At 32.4% G+C, this 19,725-nt stretch overlaps 2 protein-coding genes across 3 annotated transcripts; one reads left to right on the top strand and one right to left on the bottom strand.

The window, feature by feature from the left end:
• Positions 1-1,686: 1,686 nt before the first annotated feature.
• On the bottom strand, positions 1,687-13,108 carry LOC129321702 (protein CROWDED NUCLEI 2-like). 2 transcript variants are annotated; one of them, XM_054967582.1, is made up of 8 exons: positions 12,525-13,108; positions 10,622-10,831; positions 7,512-7,765; positions 7,134-7,404; positions 6,945-7,028; positions 3,804-5,908; positions 2,357-2,558; positions 1,687-2,265 (listed from the first exon to the last, which is right to left on the bottom strand). In XM_054967582.1, exons 1-8 carry the CDS (start codon positions 12,828-12,830, stop codon positions 2,023-2,025), a joined length of 3,675 nt encoding a protein of 1,224 aa, XP_054823557.1. In that variant the 5' UTR covers positions 12,831-13,108; the 3' UTR covers positions 1,687-2,022. The 2 variants fall into 2 exon arrangements, with proteins under 2 accessions (XP_054823557.1, XP_054823556.1); XM_054967581.1 differs by having other exon boundaries at positions 2,357-2,561.
• A 2,239-nt stretch (positions 13,109-15,347) lies between these two features.
• LOC129322577 (uncharacterized) lies at positions 15,348-17,752 on the top strand. Its single transcript, XM_054968876.1, has 10 exons — positions 15,348-15,497; positions 15,602-15,872; positions 15,958-16,054; positions 16,196-16,320; positions 16,392-16,476; positions 16,572-16,704; positions 16,790-16,947; positions 17,040-17,160; positions 17,279-17,506; positions 17,603-17,752. Exons 1-10 carry the CDS (start codon positions 15,348-15,350, stop codon positions 17,750-17,752), a joined length of 1,518 nt encoding a protein of 505 aa, XP_054824851.1.
• Positions 17,753-19,725: the final 1,973 nt, after the last annotated feature.

A 19,725-nucleotide genomic window follows, 5' to 3' on the forward strand; every position in this document is an offset into this window, starting at 1 on the left:
AAATATTAGGGTAAAAGTCCGTTTGGGGGGGGGGGACTATGAGTCCCAAATGTTAGGGTAAAAGTCCGTTGGGATGATTTAAATATTTTAGGGGACCATGGTCGTTCGGTGGCAATATATCCAAAAATGAAAAAGATTAAAATGCCATTCATGTTAATTGCAAAAAAGAAAAGGAAAAAGGAAATGAAAGTGGAAAAACGATCTTGCCGGACCAATTTTTTTAGGAAAACAATGAATGAATCGAGGCCCTCAAATCATTGAGATATTTTTTCATGAAAATGTCTTCATTTTATTTGGAAAACAATTTGGCCTCAACAATCTTCCAAAATATATTGAATTTTTTGGGGAAAAAGTCGATGAACCGAGACCTTACCTCAGTCATAAAATATGTTTTTTTTTCATGAAAATTATTTCAATTCATTCGGAAAAATATCTAGCCTCGGCAAATTTTTGGAATATACTATAACCTTTTTTAGGAAAAAAATGAATGAACCCAAGACCCCAGTCATTGAGATTATTTTTTTCATAAAAATTATTTCAATTTTTCTGGAAAAAGACCTAAGCCTTAGCAAATTTTTAGAATATACTAAATCTTTTTCACAGAAAAAAAAATCAACCCGAAATCCTCAATCACTGAAAGATAATTGAATATTGGTTTTCATTGTGAAAGAAAATTCAATCTTGTGGGAAAAAAATATTTGAATACCTATTTGTGAAAGACATTTGCATACACCTAAAAGATTAGTGAAATAACTTTGCACATAGATGCAGAAAATATCCTCCATTAATCTTCCGACAATGTTGAGGATCCATGGAAGAAAATTGAAGACTGTGAAAGATTGTTGAAAAATATACGTTGAAGATATTTGCAGACACTTGAAGACCTTGGGAAGAAGTTGTAGATAGATGGCCTTTTCATGAAAATTGTTCATTTTATTGAAAAAACAGTCTCGCCTCAGCAATTTTTCACTTTAAGGGTATTCAAGCCTTTTCATATCTAAAGATATTGCCACTGAAAAACCATGGTACCCTGAAAAGTTTAAATCAGTCTTTGGGACTTTCGTCCAATGATTCAGGCCTGATGGTCCTATAATCAGTTTTTCAAAGAAAAAACATTAAACTTCAACTTTCACCAACACAAATCATGAGGCATTACCACGTTCTAATAAAATTTTTTTGATGTATCAATTTATTTATTTTTTTTGGAACAACAAATGGAAAAGCCTAGAAAAGCCATAACCTAACACAAGTGGTAAATGGTGGTATTAAACAAAGCTCCATGAATTATTAAAATGTAAAGAATCATAAAACTTATGTACCCTGGCAACTTGCTATATAATCCATGTTTTATATTGAGATTGAGAATCTGGATAAATGTGCAAAGATGACATTCATACCTTATAATCATTGTAAACAAAATTGTTAATCGCCCAAACATCTCAAACCACAAAAAACCATTTAAAGAATAAATCTACACAGAATATTTTTATGAAATGGTATCATTCAAAACCATCAAAGCCTTGTCAATCAGCAATCTAATGTTATCAATTGAAAATGACTGTTCAATTTAAATTGTCTTTTCTTGACCAATAACTTCGAAGCTTTTTCTTTTGTTTTTTTTAAAACTTGGCCTGAACTTTCAAGTTTAATTTCCTGGTATATCACAATTACATGGTAACTCTAAAATGCACCATCCAAAGGCCACCTTAAGATTCACCTTCAAGTTAATGCTAAATGGTTAAGGTACAGCTAGGATGTAACACAAGTACCCCAAGTCTGTCCATTGTATTGCCTATTGGGGCACAACAAGTGGTAACTCACAAAGCTAAGGATTGAAAAAAAAAAACAGCAAAAAGAAAAAGAATCCAGAAACTAAGCACTATCTTATCTGCAAGACAGACAAATCTGAAGGTTAATCCCATATGGTAAATTTAAAATATTACATGCCTAAATTCCTATTTCCAAGGGAACAAAGATGTTATTTCTATCATTGGATGGAAGAGGGAAAAAAAGCTCCTTCCATCACGTTGTAAAAAACTTCAATATCTTCTTTCCAATTGATATCTCACCTGGATGATCCTCCTCCTCTTCTGCTTCATCTTCATCTTCATCTTGTTCATCGTCATAGTCAATTTCAGCTTCTTGGATTGTACTTCCATCCTCATCTCTATACTCCTGTGTACCATTCACTTCTTCACTCAACTCAACTTCGGCAGGTTTGGGTTCATCTCCGTTGTCTTCAACAATGTCTTTTGGTTCTTCGAACTGAACAGAGATATACGTACATGAATAAAATAGAACATAAATCTCATAAATGTAGCCAAATCAATCATCAAAACAGGCTGCCATGTCTTACCCTTACAACTCTATCAACTGAGAAATCTACATGGTTTACTGTCAAAACCTCCACTCCATGTTTGCTTTGAGCATTGCCATCAGCTACTACTGATGAGACAACTTTTGGGTTTTGTCCATCCTTTAACCCACCACCACTAGCTACTTGCTCAATAGTCTTTGTTCCCTTAGACATGACCCGATCTGAGGGAGCCATGGTCGAACTGCTAACGACATGAAAAGTTTATTAGAAAATTCAAAAAATGTTTTAACCAAGACTACACTAACACTCAAAAGGCATTATGTGCAGTGCATGGTTAGCAAAGGGAATTGTATCAACCACGTTGACAATAAATGAATCCAAAGAACGTCAGAATATTTGTCAAAAATAAATTCTCCTTCAGATAATATAAGGCAAACTTTGAAAGCTTTATTTTTTTGATACTTAATATAAGTTAAATTTAGAATAATTATTTTTTTAATGTTAACCCTTGTTTATTCATTATGATTTGAATTCTTAGACAACAATCTATTACAGTTATTAATTGCAAAAAAGGGGAAAATCGGAAAGTTACATCTTTTTTTTTTTAAACAATTTTGAGAATACAACTATCATTTCTTAATATGAGCGAAGTTATGAAGTTTGCCTTGTATCAAGAACCAGAAGGAGTAATGCACTATATGAACCAACAAAAGTGAATATTTAAAAGATTTCCTCAGGTTCAAATTAAAGATCGTTTTAAAAGCCATAACATTCTGGTTTGTTAAAAACAGGTCAAATGACCATTAGAAAAATAAATATGCTTCAACCGCTTTCAGAAATTATCATCTTGAGAGCGTATCTCAAAACTAGCATGCATCAGTGAATAAGTGAACAGTATCACTCCAAACCTGAATTCATCTCCAAATTTGTTTTGCAATAGGAAAATATTTCCCCAGAATTTTTAAAGAGTATAAATAACATCGACTGATGTTACTGAATAATTGACATGTCAAAAGATAAAGAACCTGTCTACGATCTATTCTACCAAGATGACACAATATTCTAAGTTGTAAACCAAAATGGCAAACACAAGCCAGCCAGCGCTCGAAGGTTTTTTTTTTCAATTGTTCCTTTTCTATCTTTTTCCCCAAAACAGAAAGGGGCGTGAGTGGGGAATGATATGAACCCTGTGCTAGTAAATAGATTCTAATTTATTTTCAACAGACCACCGCAATAGAATCAAGATGCAACAATGTTCATTTTTCTTAAAAAGAACTAAAATTATATTGTAGAACTTCAACACTCAGCTCCAAGACTCTGGACAAGCAAGATATAGCCTATAAAAAGGACCAGTCCCAATACTTGACACCATAAGCCAGCTCTAACAGACTATTCACCAAAAAGAAAACAACCAGTGTATTAATTTAATCAAACTATTCTTGTCCCAGATGAAACTGCCAGAACTAAAATTAAGTAGTTAACTTACTTTCTGTGGTGCCTGAGATTATATCGCCTCTCTCCAGTAACTTCTTCTGGAGGAGGAACCGTTTGCTTTTTCTTCCTGCGCACACCAGCTGCAATACTATCAGAATGTCCTTCAGAATCAGCATCCTGCTCACCTTGTGTAGCCCTAGATGTTTGTGCATACTGCCGTTTCCTTTTAGATTTACCAGTAGCTTTCTCAGTGTGAGTAGACACTTCTAGACTGTCATCTTTTGCCTCATCAGTATTAAGAGACTCCAGATTTGCGTTTTCCAGTTCCTCTGAAGGTTGTCCTAGGAACTCCTTTGCTTCTTCAACTACTGCCTTCACAGAGCGTGTTCTGTTGACTCCAGCTTTCAGTTTCCTACCAGGCCTGCCTCTCTGTCTCTTTGGAACTGACTGCTGAGAATCCTCTGGACCTCCTTCTACCAAGCTGTCTATATAACTAGAATGATCAACAGAAGGATCATGCCTGTCATCCACATCTCTAATAAAGTTAGCAGATTGGAGCTGTTGAGAATCCGAAGAGAACTGAGCAATCCCACCTAATGGATGCACTTCTTCAAGGATATGTCTAGTGACTTCTACATTCAAGAAAGATGCAGAGCCCTCAGCTTTTTCTGTATCAATTTTCAGATCTGACAATGGAGACGAATCATCCATGCCAGGTGCCCTGATGACATCCCTTTTACCACTTGGAGACAAACTCAAAATCTTAGAAGCACATTGGCGGAGCCAAGACACAGTCCTTACGGATCCAGAATTTTTCATGTCAGAAGAAGCATTATCACACCCAGAATTCTCCTGAGGATTACTATCCAGCACCGGTGAAATGGGTGATTGGATAACCACCCTCTCCTTAAACTCAGGTAGCTGAAGATCCGATATAATCAAATCCCTAACAACTTCTCCACAGCCCTTGCAGCCCCTTAGCTTCTCAACAAGAGCAAGAAAGCGATTTCTTTCGGCCATAAAGTTTTCACGCTCCTTCTTAACCTTCCTGCTCAGGTTCATAAGCATTTCAGAATCTTCATGCATTTCACGATGGGCTGACTCCAGCTGCTGTTTATTTAACTCAGCCTCCTTTCTTGCATTCTCTAATCTATACCGTTCAGACCTCACTTCTTCCCATTCTTTCTCAGTCACATCCTTCAAGAGACTAATATTTTTACGCTCCCTTTCCATTTCTTCCTGAAAAGAATTCTCTCTCTTCTGCAAATCTAGCTCCATTTCCTCTCGTTTTTTCTGTATTTCATTCTCAAGATTCCTTCGCCGGGATTCAAAATCTTGAAGCATCTGTGCATGATCATTTTTAGTCTTTTCAGACAAAACTAGCTTCTCATGCCTCATTGCATCTGCAAATGATTCCTTCTCCAGTTCAAGCTTCTCCAACTCTCTCTTTGTATGATCTTGCATAGCCTGTTTCTCTCTTTTCAACCTTTGTTCTTCAGTATGTTGCAGTTTTCTTATTTTTTCTTTCTCTGAATCAATTATGCTCTGCTCTCTACTAATTGCAGCCCTTTTTTCATCCAGCACTTCCCATTCTTTCTCAAACCTCTCTCTCTCTTGCTTTAAGTTTTCAGTTTCCTTCAGAATAAGTTCCCTCTGCAATCTTGTATTCTCAATCTCCTGTTTCAGTTCCGACTGCAAACGGGAATGATCTTTCCTCTCATCCCTAGTTATTTTCAAATCCTCTCTCTCCTTGGTCAGTTGCAGCTCCTGCTGAGAAATCTCAGCTCTTATCTTTTCAACCTCAACTTTCAGATTCTCCGTGGTCTCCACATCAGTAAGCAATTGTTTCTTTTCCATCTCCAATTCTTTCTCTTTAACTTTCATACTTTTTTCTTTCTCCTTCAATGATTTCCACTTTGCCTCAAATTCCTTTTCCTGCTCCTTTATTCTCTCAGCCTTCTTACCCAAAGCCAACTCTTCCTTCCCAACCTTCTTTTCTCTATGGTTGACTTCAACTTCCCTCTGCTCCAAGGATTCTATCTGCTTGTTAAACTCCTCATCGAGGGACTTCCTCTTTCGTTCCATTTCCAGTTCAAATTCCTGCAACTTCGAATCCAACACATCCTTTTGCTCACCAAGGAGCTTCTGGATTCCCTCCTACAAGAACCGCAATGACATGTGTCAGCATCCAACATAATTGTATAATATACAAAAGTCAACTACAAACAACTGGACATTCAAAGAAAGTTGATGCAATAGAGTTATGTGAGAATGCAAGCTTTGCTTGCTTCTTCATTTTCAATACAGACTATATACAATCTTCAGATAAAAGAGATATGGGGGATAGTTGTGTCCACCCATCTCTTCTAGAACACATACAGCTGTTCATTAATCTAAGGCTGTTCTAACTACCACTAATGTCAAACGCATGCAAATATATCAGCACATAACAATGCACGAAAAGTATATACACATGCCCTTATTGGTGGGCTTTGCTCCTACAAAGGGCACATTATATTCCACAGGACTCGGTAAATCATTATACAATAATTTTCTATAGTTCAGTTTGTTCACATGGCCTCCACTTAGCAAAGGAAATGAATTTGTTTGGTTGAAAAAATAAAACTCCCAAAGCAAACTATAAAAACTGTTAATCATTTTGACCTAAATGGCATTCAGCTAAGCTAGACTGAAAACTGATAAATTACTTATAGATTAACTAGGCAGCTGGGTTAATATCACTGCTCCCACTTTCAATTGTGAGCAGAGCGTCAGTTTGCACCATAGTAACACGATGGAAATATTAAAAGAAGCCATGGTCTTAGAAGCATGTCTTCATGTTCTCTTTGAAACAGTTTACCATATCACCTGATATGCAGGTGTCAGAAGATCCTGTTCAAGGTGTCTGTTGCCCCTTGTAAACACCCCACTGAACAAGACCGCTCTTACGGCCCAGCAAGGCAAAAAGCAGATGCATTACGTTTAACACCTTTAAAATTAACAAACAAAATCTCTTGACATGTACATGAGTTTAAGTGACAATCTAAGCATTTGTATCTCTTTCCAATTCATTGCTTGTCAAAAATGGCTCAAGTAAAAACAAATAATGAGGTCATCAAGTTTATCTATGCAGCAACTTCACATGACATTTTATTGTATGCAGACTATATAACTATAAATGCCTGAAACTCACTCGTTCTCTACCACTTAGCTGAAACTCAATTTCATGTAATTTCTTTTCTTTTGTCTCCAGCATGCTCCCTAAAGAATCAGCCTCCTGAAACAGTATAAGCAGCAGTCAAATTACAGAAAGAACAACAAATAACAAAATAGATTGTTACATTTTAAAAAGAATAGAGAAGTCAAGAAGGAAGAAACTAACTTTCTCTCTTGTTTCTAAATCTTGAACTCTTCTGCTAATCTCAGTTTCCTTCTCCTTCAATGACAAGTTAGAGGAATCAATCTTTTTTTCCAGCGATTCTAATTCTCTCTTTTTCTGCTTCAAGTGCTTATCAATTTCATTTTCCTTCTCCTCTCTCTCACTGAGATGTTGCCTGCCCTTGCACAGCATTTCTTCTCGTTGCTTTAGATTCCTCTCCCACTCCTTTAAATCTTCCCTTTGCTTGTAGAAAGTTGCGTCAAATGATTCTCGACTATAATGAATGGTAAAATCTTAGTATATGAATTGCTTCAAATAGTTCAAGGAATAAAATATAACATGATGTCTAAAAATAGTAGAAATGTAAAGCATAGTACATACTCAGTAACTACAGACAAACGCTCCTTCAAAAGTAAATTTTCACGAGTCTCAACTTCTCTCAGTTTCATCTCAAGCTCAGCACTTTTTCTGTTGACCTCAGCTAGCTTAGCTTCTGCATCATGCAACTTCTTGTCAACAACTGAAGACTTCCCTTCAATTCCATCAACCAAAGCACTTGCTTCAGCCAACTTTGCCTGGGAGGAACACTGGACTTGGTCATGCTCTTCTCGGATTGCACGTAAAGCTCTTTCAAGCTGCAATTAATCCATTGCCACAGGAGCATCATAGTAAGAACAAACTTCAACAGATTCCTTTTTTTTTTTTTTACACCACAACTTTTGTAGATTCTACACATATTTTAGAGATAGACAACCATAGCAGCTTACAAAAGCAACATGTATAGATATCCTATGACTCCAGTAATTAAACTGGATAAGAAACTAACTAGTAAAACATTAGGAAACATGAACAGCTGTAAGGAATGAACAACCCCAACCTGAAGGCAAGACATTCAAATTTATATTCCTAAAATTCAACCAATAAGATGTAAAAGCACAGTGAATATTAAGATTATGCAAGCATGGAGAAAGGAAGAATAAATCAGGTCTAATAAATCCACTTATTATCAATGACCACTAAAAATTTTGCAAAGAAATGAAAAAGTTATGGCAACTCTACTTTTATCAGGATCATATCCTCCTACTTGCTACTAACATGTGTGTGCATGCTACTACATGTGCATGTACAAGATGCGTGTGTATAGAACCAAATGAATGACAAATGTCTTGCATACAAGCTCATTGGTAATCAAAATAATTGAAAGAAGTTTCAAAACAAATTGGAAAATTCCTTTGGGTAAATGGATGTTCTTTCCAACCATCCACGCTTATTCTTGAGTGCTGGTGTTAGCATGTAAAATATATATTTACCACCCAGCGTGATCCCAGAAAGATAATCAGAGACGAACGTCTTGCAGGTGGCATAACTGGCAAAAATACAAAGCATGACATCCCTTTGATTGTTGAACACAGTTTGTTTATAATAAAAATGAGCAAGACAGGCATGAATGACGAAACCAAGAATGCATGATGCTTGAAAGGGTTAACAACTTAAAATTAAACAAAGTCAGCTTCTAGAAAATTAGCTTCACTTTCACAGCAGTTTAAGCAAATGTTAAGCTAGGTTTACAGATTAAAGAAGAGAATTAGATATGACAACCCAGACTATGAAACATGAAAGCAAAACCAACAAAAATAATTGAGACTATGAAGAGAGCAGCAAAAATGTTTAACTAACAAAGTGAGGACAATAAAAAATGCCCAACATATGAAGCTTAAGTTTATAAGTTTGGCAATCAAGGAAAGTAAATTGCTAAGGATTAATGCCACCCATAATGTTCTTTAAATATTGCTATGTGTCTTGAAAGACGTATGCACTACCTATCCATAACTTATACTCCCTCCGTTTTTATACATAAGAGAAAAAAACTGTATTACACAGTTTAAGAAAGTTAGTTAACCATAGTAATTATATCTGAAAATAAAAAATTGGATTAAAATGCCCTAAGTTAATCAACATAAGCATGCATTAATTATTTCTTGTTAATATAAATTATAAGGGATGATTTAGGAAATGTGTAATAAATGCTCATTGAAATATGTGATTTTGCTTATATATATAAAAAAAAGAAGAAGCAAAAAGTGATAGTTTCTCTTATAAATAGAAACAGAGGGAGAATGTGATAAGGAACTGAGAGTGCAAAGAATAAACTCTTAGAATGGTTTCCTTGCTAACATCATAACATCATATGCAAGTTTGACCCAAAAGAGACTCACTCTTACACATTCATGAACTTTTGCATCATAAAAATAGTTTTAAATGCAATAATTTTAACACAAACCTCCAGAAAATTTGCATAACGCAACAGTTAAAGAAAGCTCAAGTGTCAATGTGAAATTTTCTGGATGTACATGTTATTATTATAGACTGTGTACCAAACACAGAATAAATCAAATATACAGTAATTATCATAATGAACTGTGATACCAAACACCAAGAATACATCAAATGTACAATAATTATCATAATGAAATGTTAAACAAATCTCATCACACTCACATAATACCACTACACATCTACAGAATGCTCATAATACTGAATGGGCCAGCTATTAATTGAGAAGATATGAATCTTGATATAAAATTCAAACCCAACCAATAGGATACAACATAAACACAAAACATTAGAACGAGAAGGGGGGAGGGGAAGGAAAGTAACAATCACATCATCAGAAATATATAAAAGTTTAGCTTACAGTGAAATTCAAGGAAAGGGGTTAGTGTACCAAAAAGGCTTATTATTGTCACAAATCTACCACATAAAAATTCTAGAAAATGCAGTAAAAAAAAAAAAGAGGATGATAATCTACCATTGAAAAATTGGGGATGATAAAAATTTTATCCATCAAGTTTGTCTTAGTTATTAATTTGGTTCTTGAAGTTTAATCCTTATCAATCAAGTCCCTAAAACTTCATACACAATTCTTTATCAATCAAGTCCCTAAAATTTCATACACAATCTCATATTTTTATTTGATCTCATTGAACTAGCAATTTTTTCCACAATTAATGAAGAGGCTGTCATACTTGAGTTAAAAGTTACACCACATACATGTATAGGATTATACGTCTTCAACCCATAAGAACTAATTGTGTATGGTTATGAAACTTTAGGGACTTGATTAATAAAGACTAAACTTAAGGAACTAAATTGATAACTATGATAAACCTAAGCAAAAAAAAAAAAAAAAATCATCATCCTGAAAAGTTATAAGCCGATGTCTTTCAATTATAAAAAACTTAACTTCCACACACCCAACAAGGAGTGAAAACCCCACCTCAAACATTCTAGATAACCTCCTTTACAGGTAAATAACTATGCCAAGTACACCATATCTTAAAGCTAATTTACACAATGCATAAGATAACATGAAGAAATACAAGAACTGACTTAAGTTAGACAGAAGACAACATTACGGACAACAGAAGATAAATATATGCAAGCACATACAAATTTCAGATGGTGAAATATAATTGAAGAAAGTTACAGACATCAGTCACACACTGCTTCTCTGTGGTTAATGCTTTTCTTAAATTTTCCTCTCTCTTTCCAGCTTCAGATAATGTAATTAAGTGTGATGATTGCTCTCGTTTAAAAATCTCCTGAGTTTCAACTAATTCCTGCCTCAGTTCATCAAACTTTGAACTCCATTCTTTCTTCTCTATCAGCAGGAGGCCCATGCTGTACTGGTAGTCATAAAGCTGCATAAAAGAGGGGAGGACAGGGAGAGAGAATTCATCAGCAGTCAAACAAACATAGCAAATCATTTCCATAAGAACTTGTTTTAGTTATCTAGTGTTTTCTTCAAATACACAAAAAAGAAAAACCCACGTTGCAGAGATAATGTTTCAAATGCAGGCGTGGGTAAGATTATTGAACACAATAATTTTTCTGAAATATAGAGTACATGTATGGCATTACGTACTGATTAAATATATAGAGTCTTCTATTATATGATCATTCTTACAACATTTAAAAAACAGGTAATGAAACTGCTTTGATATATTTCTGAATTTGATCTTAAAATTCACTTAACTTCAATATATTCGGCTGCAATATTATATAATATCAAAGTAATTAGTTTTTATTGTAATTGTTGAGATGGTAATATTCCATTTCCAATCTTCAACATTGAGTTAAAAGTTCGCGAGCACACTTACAATTCCAATATGTATTGAAATTGAAATTCAAAGAAAATGACAACATATTACTTATTTTGGAGTACCCAAAGAGGTATCCAAGGGTATAAGTATTGCTGGAATTTAGAAGTCCTCGTGCTTCATGGGAAAGGACCTGTGTTCAAATTAACTGGATGGAGAAAAAGAGATATCGGGAATACAAGCAACCAGGAAATCATTTTATGAGAAAGAAGCAACCAAAGATTTAGCTTAATTAGTCACTATAATATATATTATTTTTCTCCTTTTCGATCCATTCAATCTCTCAATTTGTGATCATGACAACATGTCAACATATGCATACCAAGTGATCTTAATGAGGTTAAATATCCAACTATTGATGAGATTAAATACTACTAGAGGTGAAAGTGGAGGCCAACCAAAACTTAACATCAATAGTTAAAGACTTGAGAACTAACTGTAGTCACCTTATTCTTAAAGCATCCTGCTGAGAGAAATAAATAAAATCTGATCCTCTATGCATCAAGCCATAAAAGATAGCCATCATGATAGTTGGATTTATCAATTCGTCAGTGGTGAAACTTTCTAAACAATCATTCTATAAGAATGGTTCCATTAACCCTAAAAAAATTTCTGCTATAATCCTTCCAAATCTAATTAAAACACAAGACTTTGACGTGTTCGTGCTTCTCTCAAGACACCCTTCATGCATCACGCTTTTAATTAATATTTTATCTCAATTTCTCAAAACCATAGCTGAACCAAAATTCTCACAGAATAGTTTTGACCAAATAATCCCGATAATCACTTTAGCAGCATAATAATGATAATTATCAGTAAAGTAGGTTGCTCTCTCTCCCTAGGCTCTAGAGAGATAGAAAGCTTTGTCAAGAATGATAATGGTCTCTCTTTTCTTCTGAATGTAACTGAGCGATTGAGTCTGAAAGTCCTCAAAGGAGAGAATTAGGTTGCACTCTGACATATTAAGCAACCAAAGAAAGAGACAATTTCAATTAAACGAGGGGGAGATTTCAATACGTTACTCCACATTAGGACTTGGAAGACCATTCCGATGTTCCCATACAGTTAAGTAAAACATGGGCGATATTGCTTGTATTCATCCTGGAGAGTATTTATTTATAAAGAAAGTTTACGCATGATTTCATTATTGAAGATGAAATGCCAGTAACTACAAACAGTAAGCATCAAGGTATGTCATAGACCACCAACAAATATTCAAAATTCTCAAGCTTACCTCTTTTTCAAGCCTCGAAACCTTCTCCATGAGTGCTTCATGATCCTTCTTCCGCATCACCGCTTCGTCCAACAGTCCCGCCTCCTTAAATTTCTTCCAATCCTCACTATTCCCCATGGAGTCAAACCCCACCGCCATCTTCTCCTGTTTCTCACTCAGAGAACCCAATGGCGGCGGCGGGTCATCGGCAAACGCAACGGCCTTCCCTTTTCCGGAATTTAGGAGGTTCGAACTAGCCCCTACACCACTTCCCTGGGGTGTAAAAGATACTGTAGTAGGCCATCCCTTTCTCTGCGGCGTAAACATAAGAATGTCGGAGTAAAAAATCGCCGGTGAAAAGGCACCAGAAGCCCTAGAAATTCCGTCGCGGGGCTACCGGAGGCGAAACTGGGCCCCAATCAATCAGCGGATGCGGAAAATAAAATTCCGATCTTGTTCGATTTCTTTTTGAAATAATTTTTGACGTGAGGCCTTTGATTTAGTAACAGCTAGAAAGTAAAGGGATTCGCTGTATCTCGCTAAGGGGGCTATGAGCCGCTGTTGTTCGGAATATTCTCTGGAAGTACAGAACTCGTCTTAACTTCCCAAATCTATATATATATAATAGAAGAATAACAAGCGTATCTCTATGAATGACAAGTGTCATTTTTTTAAATAGTATAATTTTAGAAAGTCACGTAAGATTTTTATTTATAAAATTATTTTTAATTCATGAATATAATTTATTTTTATTCTTTTATTTCAGTAACTTCTTAACGCATGATCTAATAATTTCCTAATTCCACGATTCCTCTTTTAGATATGGTTAGTTATTCAATATTCTATCATTCAAATAGTAAATTAATATAAATAAACAAATAAAAACTGAATTAAATTCGTATGACTTAATAAAATAATTAAATTAAATTCTTTATACATTATTAATTAATATAATTCTCATTTATAATTTAATTAAATATATATGATTTATGAATTGAGTAATTAATGGATATTAATTTAAATTATAATATTTAAAATAAATATAACAACATAATTTTCTTGATATTTTAATTGTTATCTCGTGCAAACATGTAAACAATAAAATAAAATTCTTATTTATGAAATTCTTAATTTTCTTTATTTTTTTGATTCATGTATATAATTAAATTTAAATATAGATATTTATTTAGATTATTTATTCCGGTAACTTCTTAGCCCGTAATCTAATAATTTTCTAACTCCACGATTCCTCTTTAGATATGGTTAGTTATTCAATATTCTATCATTCAAATAGAAAATTAATATAAATTAACAAAAAAAAACTGAATTAAATTCGTATGACTTAATAAAATAATTACATTAAATTCTTTATACATTATTAATTAATATAATTCTCATTTATAATTTAATTAAATATATATGATTTATGAATTGAGTAATTAATGGATATTAAGTTAAATTATAATATTTAAAATAAATATAACAACATAATTTTCTTGATATAGATATTTATTTAGATTATTTATTCCGGTAACTTCTTAGCCCGTAATCTAATAATTTTCTAACTCCACGATTCCTCTTTAGATATGGTTAGTTATTCAATATTCTATCATTCAAATAGAAAATTAATATAAATTAACAAAAAAAAAACTGAATTAAATTCGTATGACTTAATAAAATAATTACATTAAATTCTTTATACATTATTAATTAATATAATTCTCATTTATAATTTAATTAAATATATATGATTTATGAATTGAGTAATTAATGGATATTAAGTTAAATTATAATATTTAAAATAAATATAACAACATAATTTTCTTGATATTTTAATTGTCATCTCGTGCAAACATGTAAACAATAAAATGAAGTTCTTATTTATGAAATTCTTAATTTTCTTTATTTTTTTGATTCATGTATATAATTAAATTTAAATATGGATAGTTATTTTGATTATTTATTCCGGTAACTTCTTAGCCTGTAATCTAATAATTTTCTAACTCCACGATTCCTCTTTTAGATATGATTAGTTATTCAATATTCTATCATTCAAATAGCAAATTAATATAATTAAACAAATAAAAACTGAATTATAAACATATGACTTAATAAAATAATTACATTAAATTCTTTATATGTTATTAATTAATATAATTCTCATTTATAATTTAATTAAATATATATGATTTATGGATTGAGTAATTAATGGATATTAAGTTAAATTATAATATTTAAAATAAATATAACAACATATTTTTTTTTGATATTTTAATTGTCATCTCGTGCAAACATGTAAACAATAAAATGAAATTCTTATTTATTAAATTCTTAATTTTCTTTTTTTATTCATGCATATAATTAAATTTAAATATAGATAGTTATTTAGATTATTTATTTTGGTAACTTCTTAGCCCGTAATCTAATAATTTCCTAACTCCACGATTCCTTTTTAGATATGGTTAGTTATTCAATATTCTATCATTTAAATAGCAAATTAATATAAATAAACAAATAAAAATTGAATTAAATTCGTTTAACTTAATAAAGGAAGACAACAAATTAGGAAAACATTTTAAGAGCGTAAAAACTGAAATATCGTCTGAGGTTTTTCTTATAACTATCCCACCCCATATCTCCACCCCACTTTTCCCACTTCTCCATGCCTTTTCTTGCTAAACGTGTAGTCTTGCTTTGAGATCATGGGGTTGTCCTTTCCTTCACACGTTCTTAACTTGCATGGCATGCGAACTAAGAGAGTCATATATAAAAATGGCATCCCCACACAGTGTGAGGCAAACTCAATCATTTGTAAAATTTCTAACAGTGATATTGTTCTTTCAAATGGCTGCAACATTTGATTGCATTCATTCCATTAATCAATCTCGTGAGGATTGGAAGATCAAAGTACGCATTGTTCGATTGTGGTCCATTGCTCCTCATGCTGTTTCAAACGAGCCTACATCACTTGAGATGGTTTTGCAGGATGAAGCTGTGTGTTGCATTCTAATGTTTTGAATATTCTATGATTCATTTAATAGACTGATTGATTCCTTATAAAACCATATTTTTATATTTTCAACTTGATTTTTTTTCAGGGTGATCGAATTGGAGCTTTTGTTAGGAAAGGAGTTGCTCGTCACCATTCTCGATTTCTTCGTGAAGGTCGTGCCTTTATTCTCACGCAATTTGGTGTTGTTGAGAATTCTGGATCATACAGGACCACACACCACGCTTTTAAAGTGATGTTTCAATATTCGACTACTGTGCGACCTGTGGTGGATAACAATAAGATCCATTCTCATGGCTTCTGCTTTACCCCATTTAGTGATATCATATGCGGTGATTCAAGGGAGGAATATTTAGTTGGTAGGTCATTCTTCTATAACGTATTAATATACGTTTTTCTTTGTTTCCAATTTCATACCATAAAGTTTGTTGTTTTTGAATGTAGATATCATAGGGAGACTTGCTGCAGTTGGGGAGATTCAAAAAGTTGTTGTTAATGGACGACAGGAGCAAAGGCTTGATATATTATTGGATGATGATAAGTATAAAGATATGCTTACCTTTATGTGTTTTTAGTGTTTGCAATGATTTTAGAGATTAAATTTGATTATTTAATGGTTTTTGAGCAATGATTTTAGAGATTAAATTTGATTATTTAATGGTTTTTGTGCGAGAATAAATAGGAGAAATTACCTTGAAGTTACTTTATGGGGTGCCCTTGCCAATGATGTTCTTCGTTATATGAAAGGCCCCACACGTTGTCCCATCATTGTGATTGTCCAGTGGTGCAAGATACGAGTTTTCAAGGGTATGTTACCACAACTATCTGTTCAACTAATATTTTCATGAATATTCATTATGGTGGTGGTTTTTTTTTAGGGATTAAGAAAGTTTCCAACTCTCTTTTCGCTTCCCGTTTGTTCATCCATCCTACCATGGATGAAGTCAGCACCTTTGTTGAAAGGTGAATTTTACACATTTTAGTGTTTCAAGTGGAATATCTTATATTGTAATTATTTACTGTCTATTTCAATTTATTCACTACTTCTCTGAGTTTAGCCTTAAAGCTGCTGGTGTCGAAATTGAGAAGAGGCCAATTCACCTTCCTAATCAACCTACCTTAAGTGTCGAGGATGAGATCTTGCACTGCCCGAATCGTAAATATATATGCCAGCTTCGTGGAGGGCCACTTGTAATTTTTTTATATATCTTTTGTGTTGTATACAACTTCAGTTTAGGGTCATCAACTAATAATCTTAATTTTCGATGAATAATAGGATGCTGATTGCGTTATCTATGCTGAGGTTGTTAGTGTTGACACCGAGCGGGGATGGTATTATATCGGCTGCCAAAAGTGTGCAAAAAAGGTTCTTCCTGATGGTGATGGTTTTTACTGTGACAAGTGCAATGAGTTCGTCAAGTCTGTGTCTCCAAGGTATAAAGCTTATGTTGCTTTCTATTTGTTTTATTACAGCAAGTGTTTTTGGTGGTTGATGTGTTTAGTGGTTGTTTCTATGTTACATTTAGGTTTCGTGTGTGGTGTCGTGTTTATGATGCATCTAGCTCAACTGATGTTCTTATCTTCGACAAGGAATTTGCTACCTTCATGAAATGCTCTGCTGCTGAACTAAAAGAAAGTATAGGAAGGGTGAGTAATCAAACTACAATAGTCATGATTTTTTGGTTTCTTATTCTTATATATATATATATATATATATTTATTTAGTTATATTACACATTACATTTTATATGGTTGTGCATTGTAGATGGATGTAACTGGTGTATGTGAAGGTAATGGCTTTGATAAGATAATAGGGAAAAAGTTCCTTTTCCGTGTTAGAATTTCAGAGGATTATGCTAAGGGCCTCCCTTGTGGCATTATAGTAAATGGAATGACTGATGATGAAAACACTGTGAAGAGTTTTCTGGATAAATGGGATCAACAAGTGCCTTCACCTAAATGTGTATCACAAACACCCTCAATTGAGGAAACTGTATGTTCTCTTTCTACCTTAAATAGATACTACGTGAATTCCTTTTTTTTTTTTTTTGGTTTCTGATATATCATATCCATGCTATTTTTATTGAAGGAATCTACTGAAGATAGTTCCTCAACCATTACTCCATCAGAAGTTATTGAAGTTGGATTTGCCAATGGTGGTGAGCATGTTGAAAAGTCTCATATTGCGTACAACTTGCGCAAGGGAAAGAAGATTAAGTTGGAAGCAGATGAGGAGTGATAGAAGATTGCTAATTTTGCTAGACTTTAGTTAAATTTCTCTCAGTCTTGCTTTCCTCTGAACAAGCAGCATATTATTATTTTATTTTACGTTGCTGAACTTAGTTTTTTTCGCATTCATTGTTTGTTTGTGATTTATACCTTATTTTACTCTAATGTAGTTTGGTCATCATTTGTTATGGTATTGGTCGAATTAATTTATTTTGCTGAAAATCATGTGGCCTTTGTTCAATTTTCTTTTACCTCATCCCTTAATTCATTTATTATTGCCAGTTGTGTGAGGCTATTATATTATAATTTATCTTAAATATTAAACTTTGCACATTTTCCTTTTGTGCAATAATTTGAAATTTATTTTAAAATAAATTACTTTCACATAATAAATTTAGGAATTCGGATAGTGAAAATATATTTAAGAAAATTGGGATGTACTGGATTATAATATTTTAAAATATAATTTTTTGATACAATTTTCTTTAATTAATATTAAATAAAATTTTAATAACTTAGGGTTTTATTTTCGTGAAGAATAGTATGTGATGAATATATATTTTATAAATTTTTATTATTCAAATATTAAAAGTCTTTTGGATATTGTATAACATAATTTGAATTTTATTTTATTAAAAAATTTTAAGTATATATTTGAAATAATTTATCTCCTTTTGTTAATATATATTAGAGAAAATAACAGTAAAAAATGCGAGCTCTTATTATAATTTAGCTCTTTTATTAATTTATACTAGACTCATTAACTGTTAAAAAAAAATTTCCAATTCTTTTGTGGTGCGAAAATAATCATGTTTACAAGATTTCTGTCATTAATATCTTCTTTGTTTAATATTAGTAGTGAATAAAATGTTGTCTACAATTACATTAGAATTATAACTTCCTCTACTTGATTTACTATGATGTTTGATTTTTTGACCATGATGTTTAATTTTTCCATTTGCATAATATTGTCTATTACATCAGTCTCCTAATTACTCCCTACTCACGAATTTTAGACTTATATAATTTTGATTTAAATTATATTTGCATTTCAAAAGTTTAATAAATTAATCACACTTTAAAGTTCCATTGCCCTAATTTTTCTTGCATTTCAAACAGTAACTTCCTAACTCTCATACCTGACACATATCTATGTTTTTAGGAAGAACAACAAGCATTTTTCTGTGAAAAAATACTGCCCAATTTAGTAATATTTCAAATACCATGATTCTATAAAGCCACGTAGGATTCTGCTTCCAAAATTAATTTTAATCTGTGAATATAATTTTATTCCATTAATCCTTCATTCCAACAATATCTTACTCTGATGGTTATTTAAACTTTGGTTGGTAATATTCTAATCAATTCCTAACTCCACAATTCCTGTAGGATTTGGTTTAGTTTAATTTTTAATTCTTATTTCATATATATGACTACATCTTATAATTTAATATAAAATTATATTTTAATTAATTCAAATTAACTTGAATTGATTCTATACTTTAGATAAGATTTAAATGTTAGTTGGAAATATCCCAATAAATTCGTTACTCCACAATTCAAGTTAGATTTTTTTTAATTTTTAAATTTTCATATATAAGTGGATTTTATAATCAACTAATGTCGGGATCATGGTGTTAAATTTTTTTATTAAATTAAATTAAAACAAATCACTTTGAGTTATTGATTCTAAATTTTAAATTTTGAATCATATGTGACTGGTTGGATTCCAATAACTTCCTAGACTCCACGATTGATGTTTGATTGAATTTGGGAGTTTTTCAAATTCAAGCATATTATTGCTATTTATAAAAAAATTATTAATGTAATTTTATCTATAAAATTATCAATTTGGGAGCCAACTATAATAGATTAAATGAATATATTTTATTAAAAATAATATAATACCATGATCCCCATGTTACTTGATTTAATATATATCATACCCTAATAATAATAGTGATCCCTACATTTTTGGAATTT

This window comes from Prosopis cineraria, unplaced genomic scaffold (genome assembly GCF_029017545.1).
Source record: "Prosopis cineraria cultivar Desert tree isolate PC_DT_omini unplaced genomic scaffold, ASM2901754v1 PC10, whole genome shotgun sequence".
NCBI classification, from domain to species: domain Eukaryota; kingdom Viridiplantae; phylum Streptophyta; class Magnoliopsida; order Fabales; family Fabaceae; genus Prosopis; species Prosopis cineraria.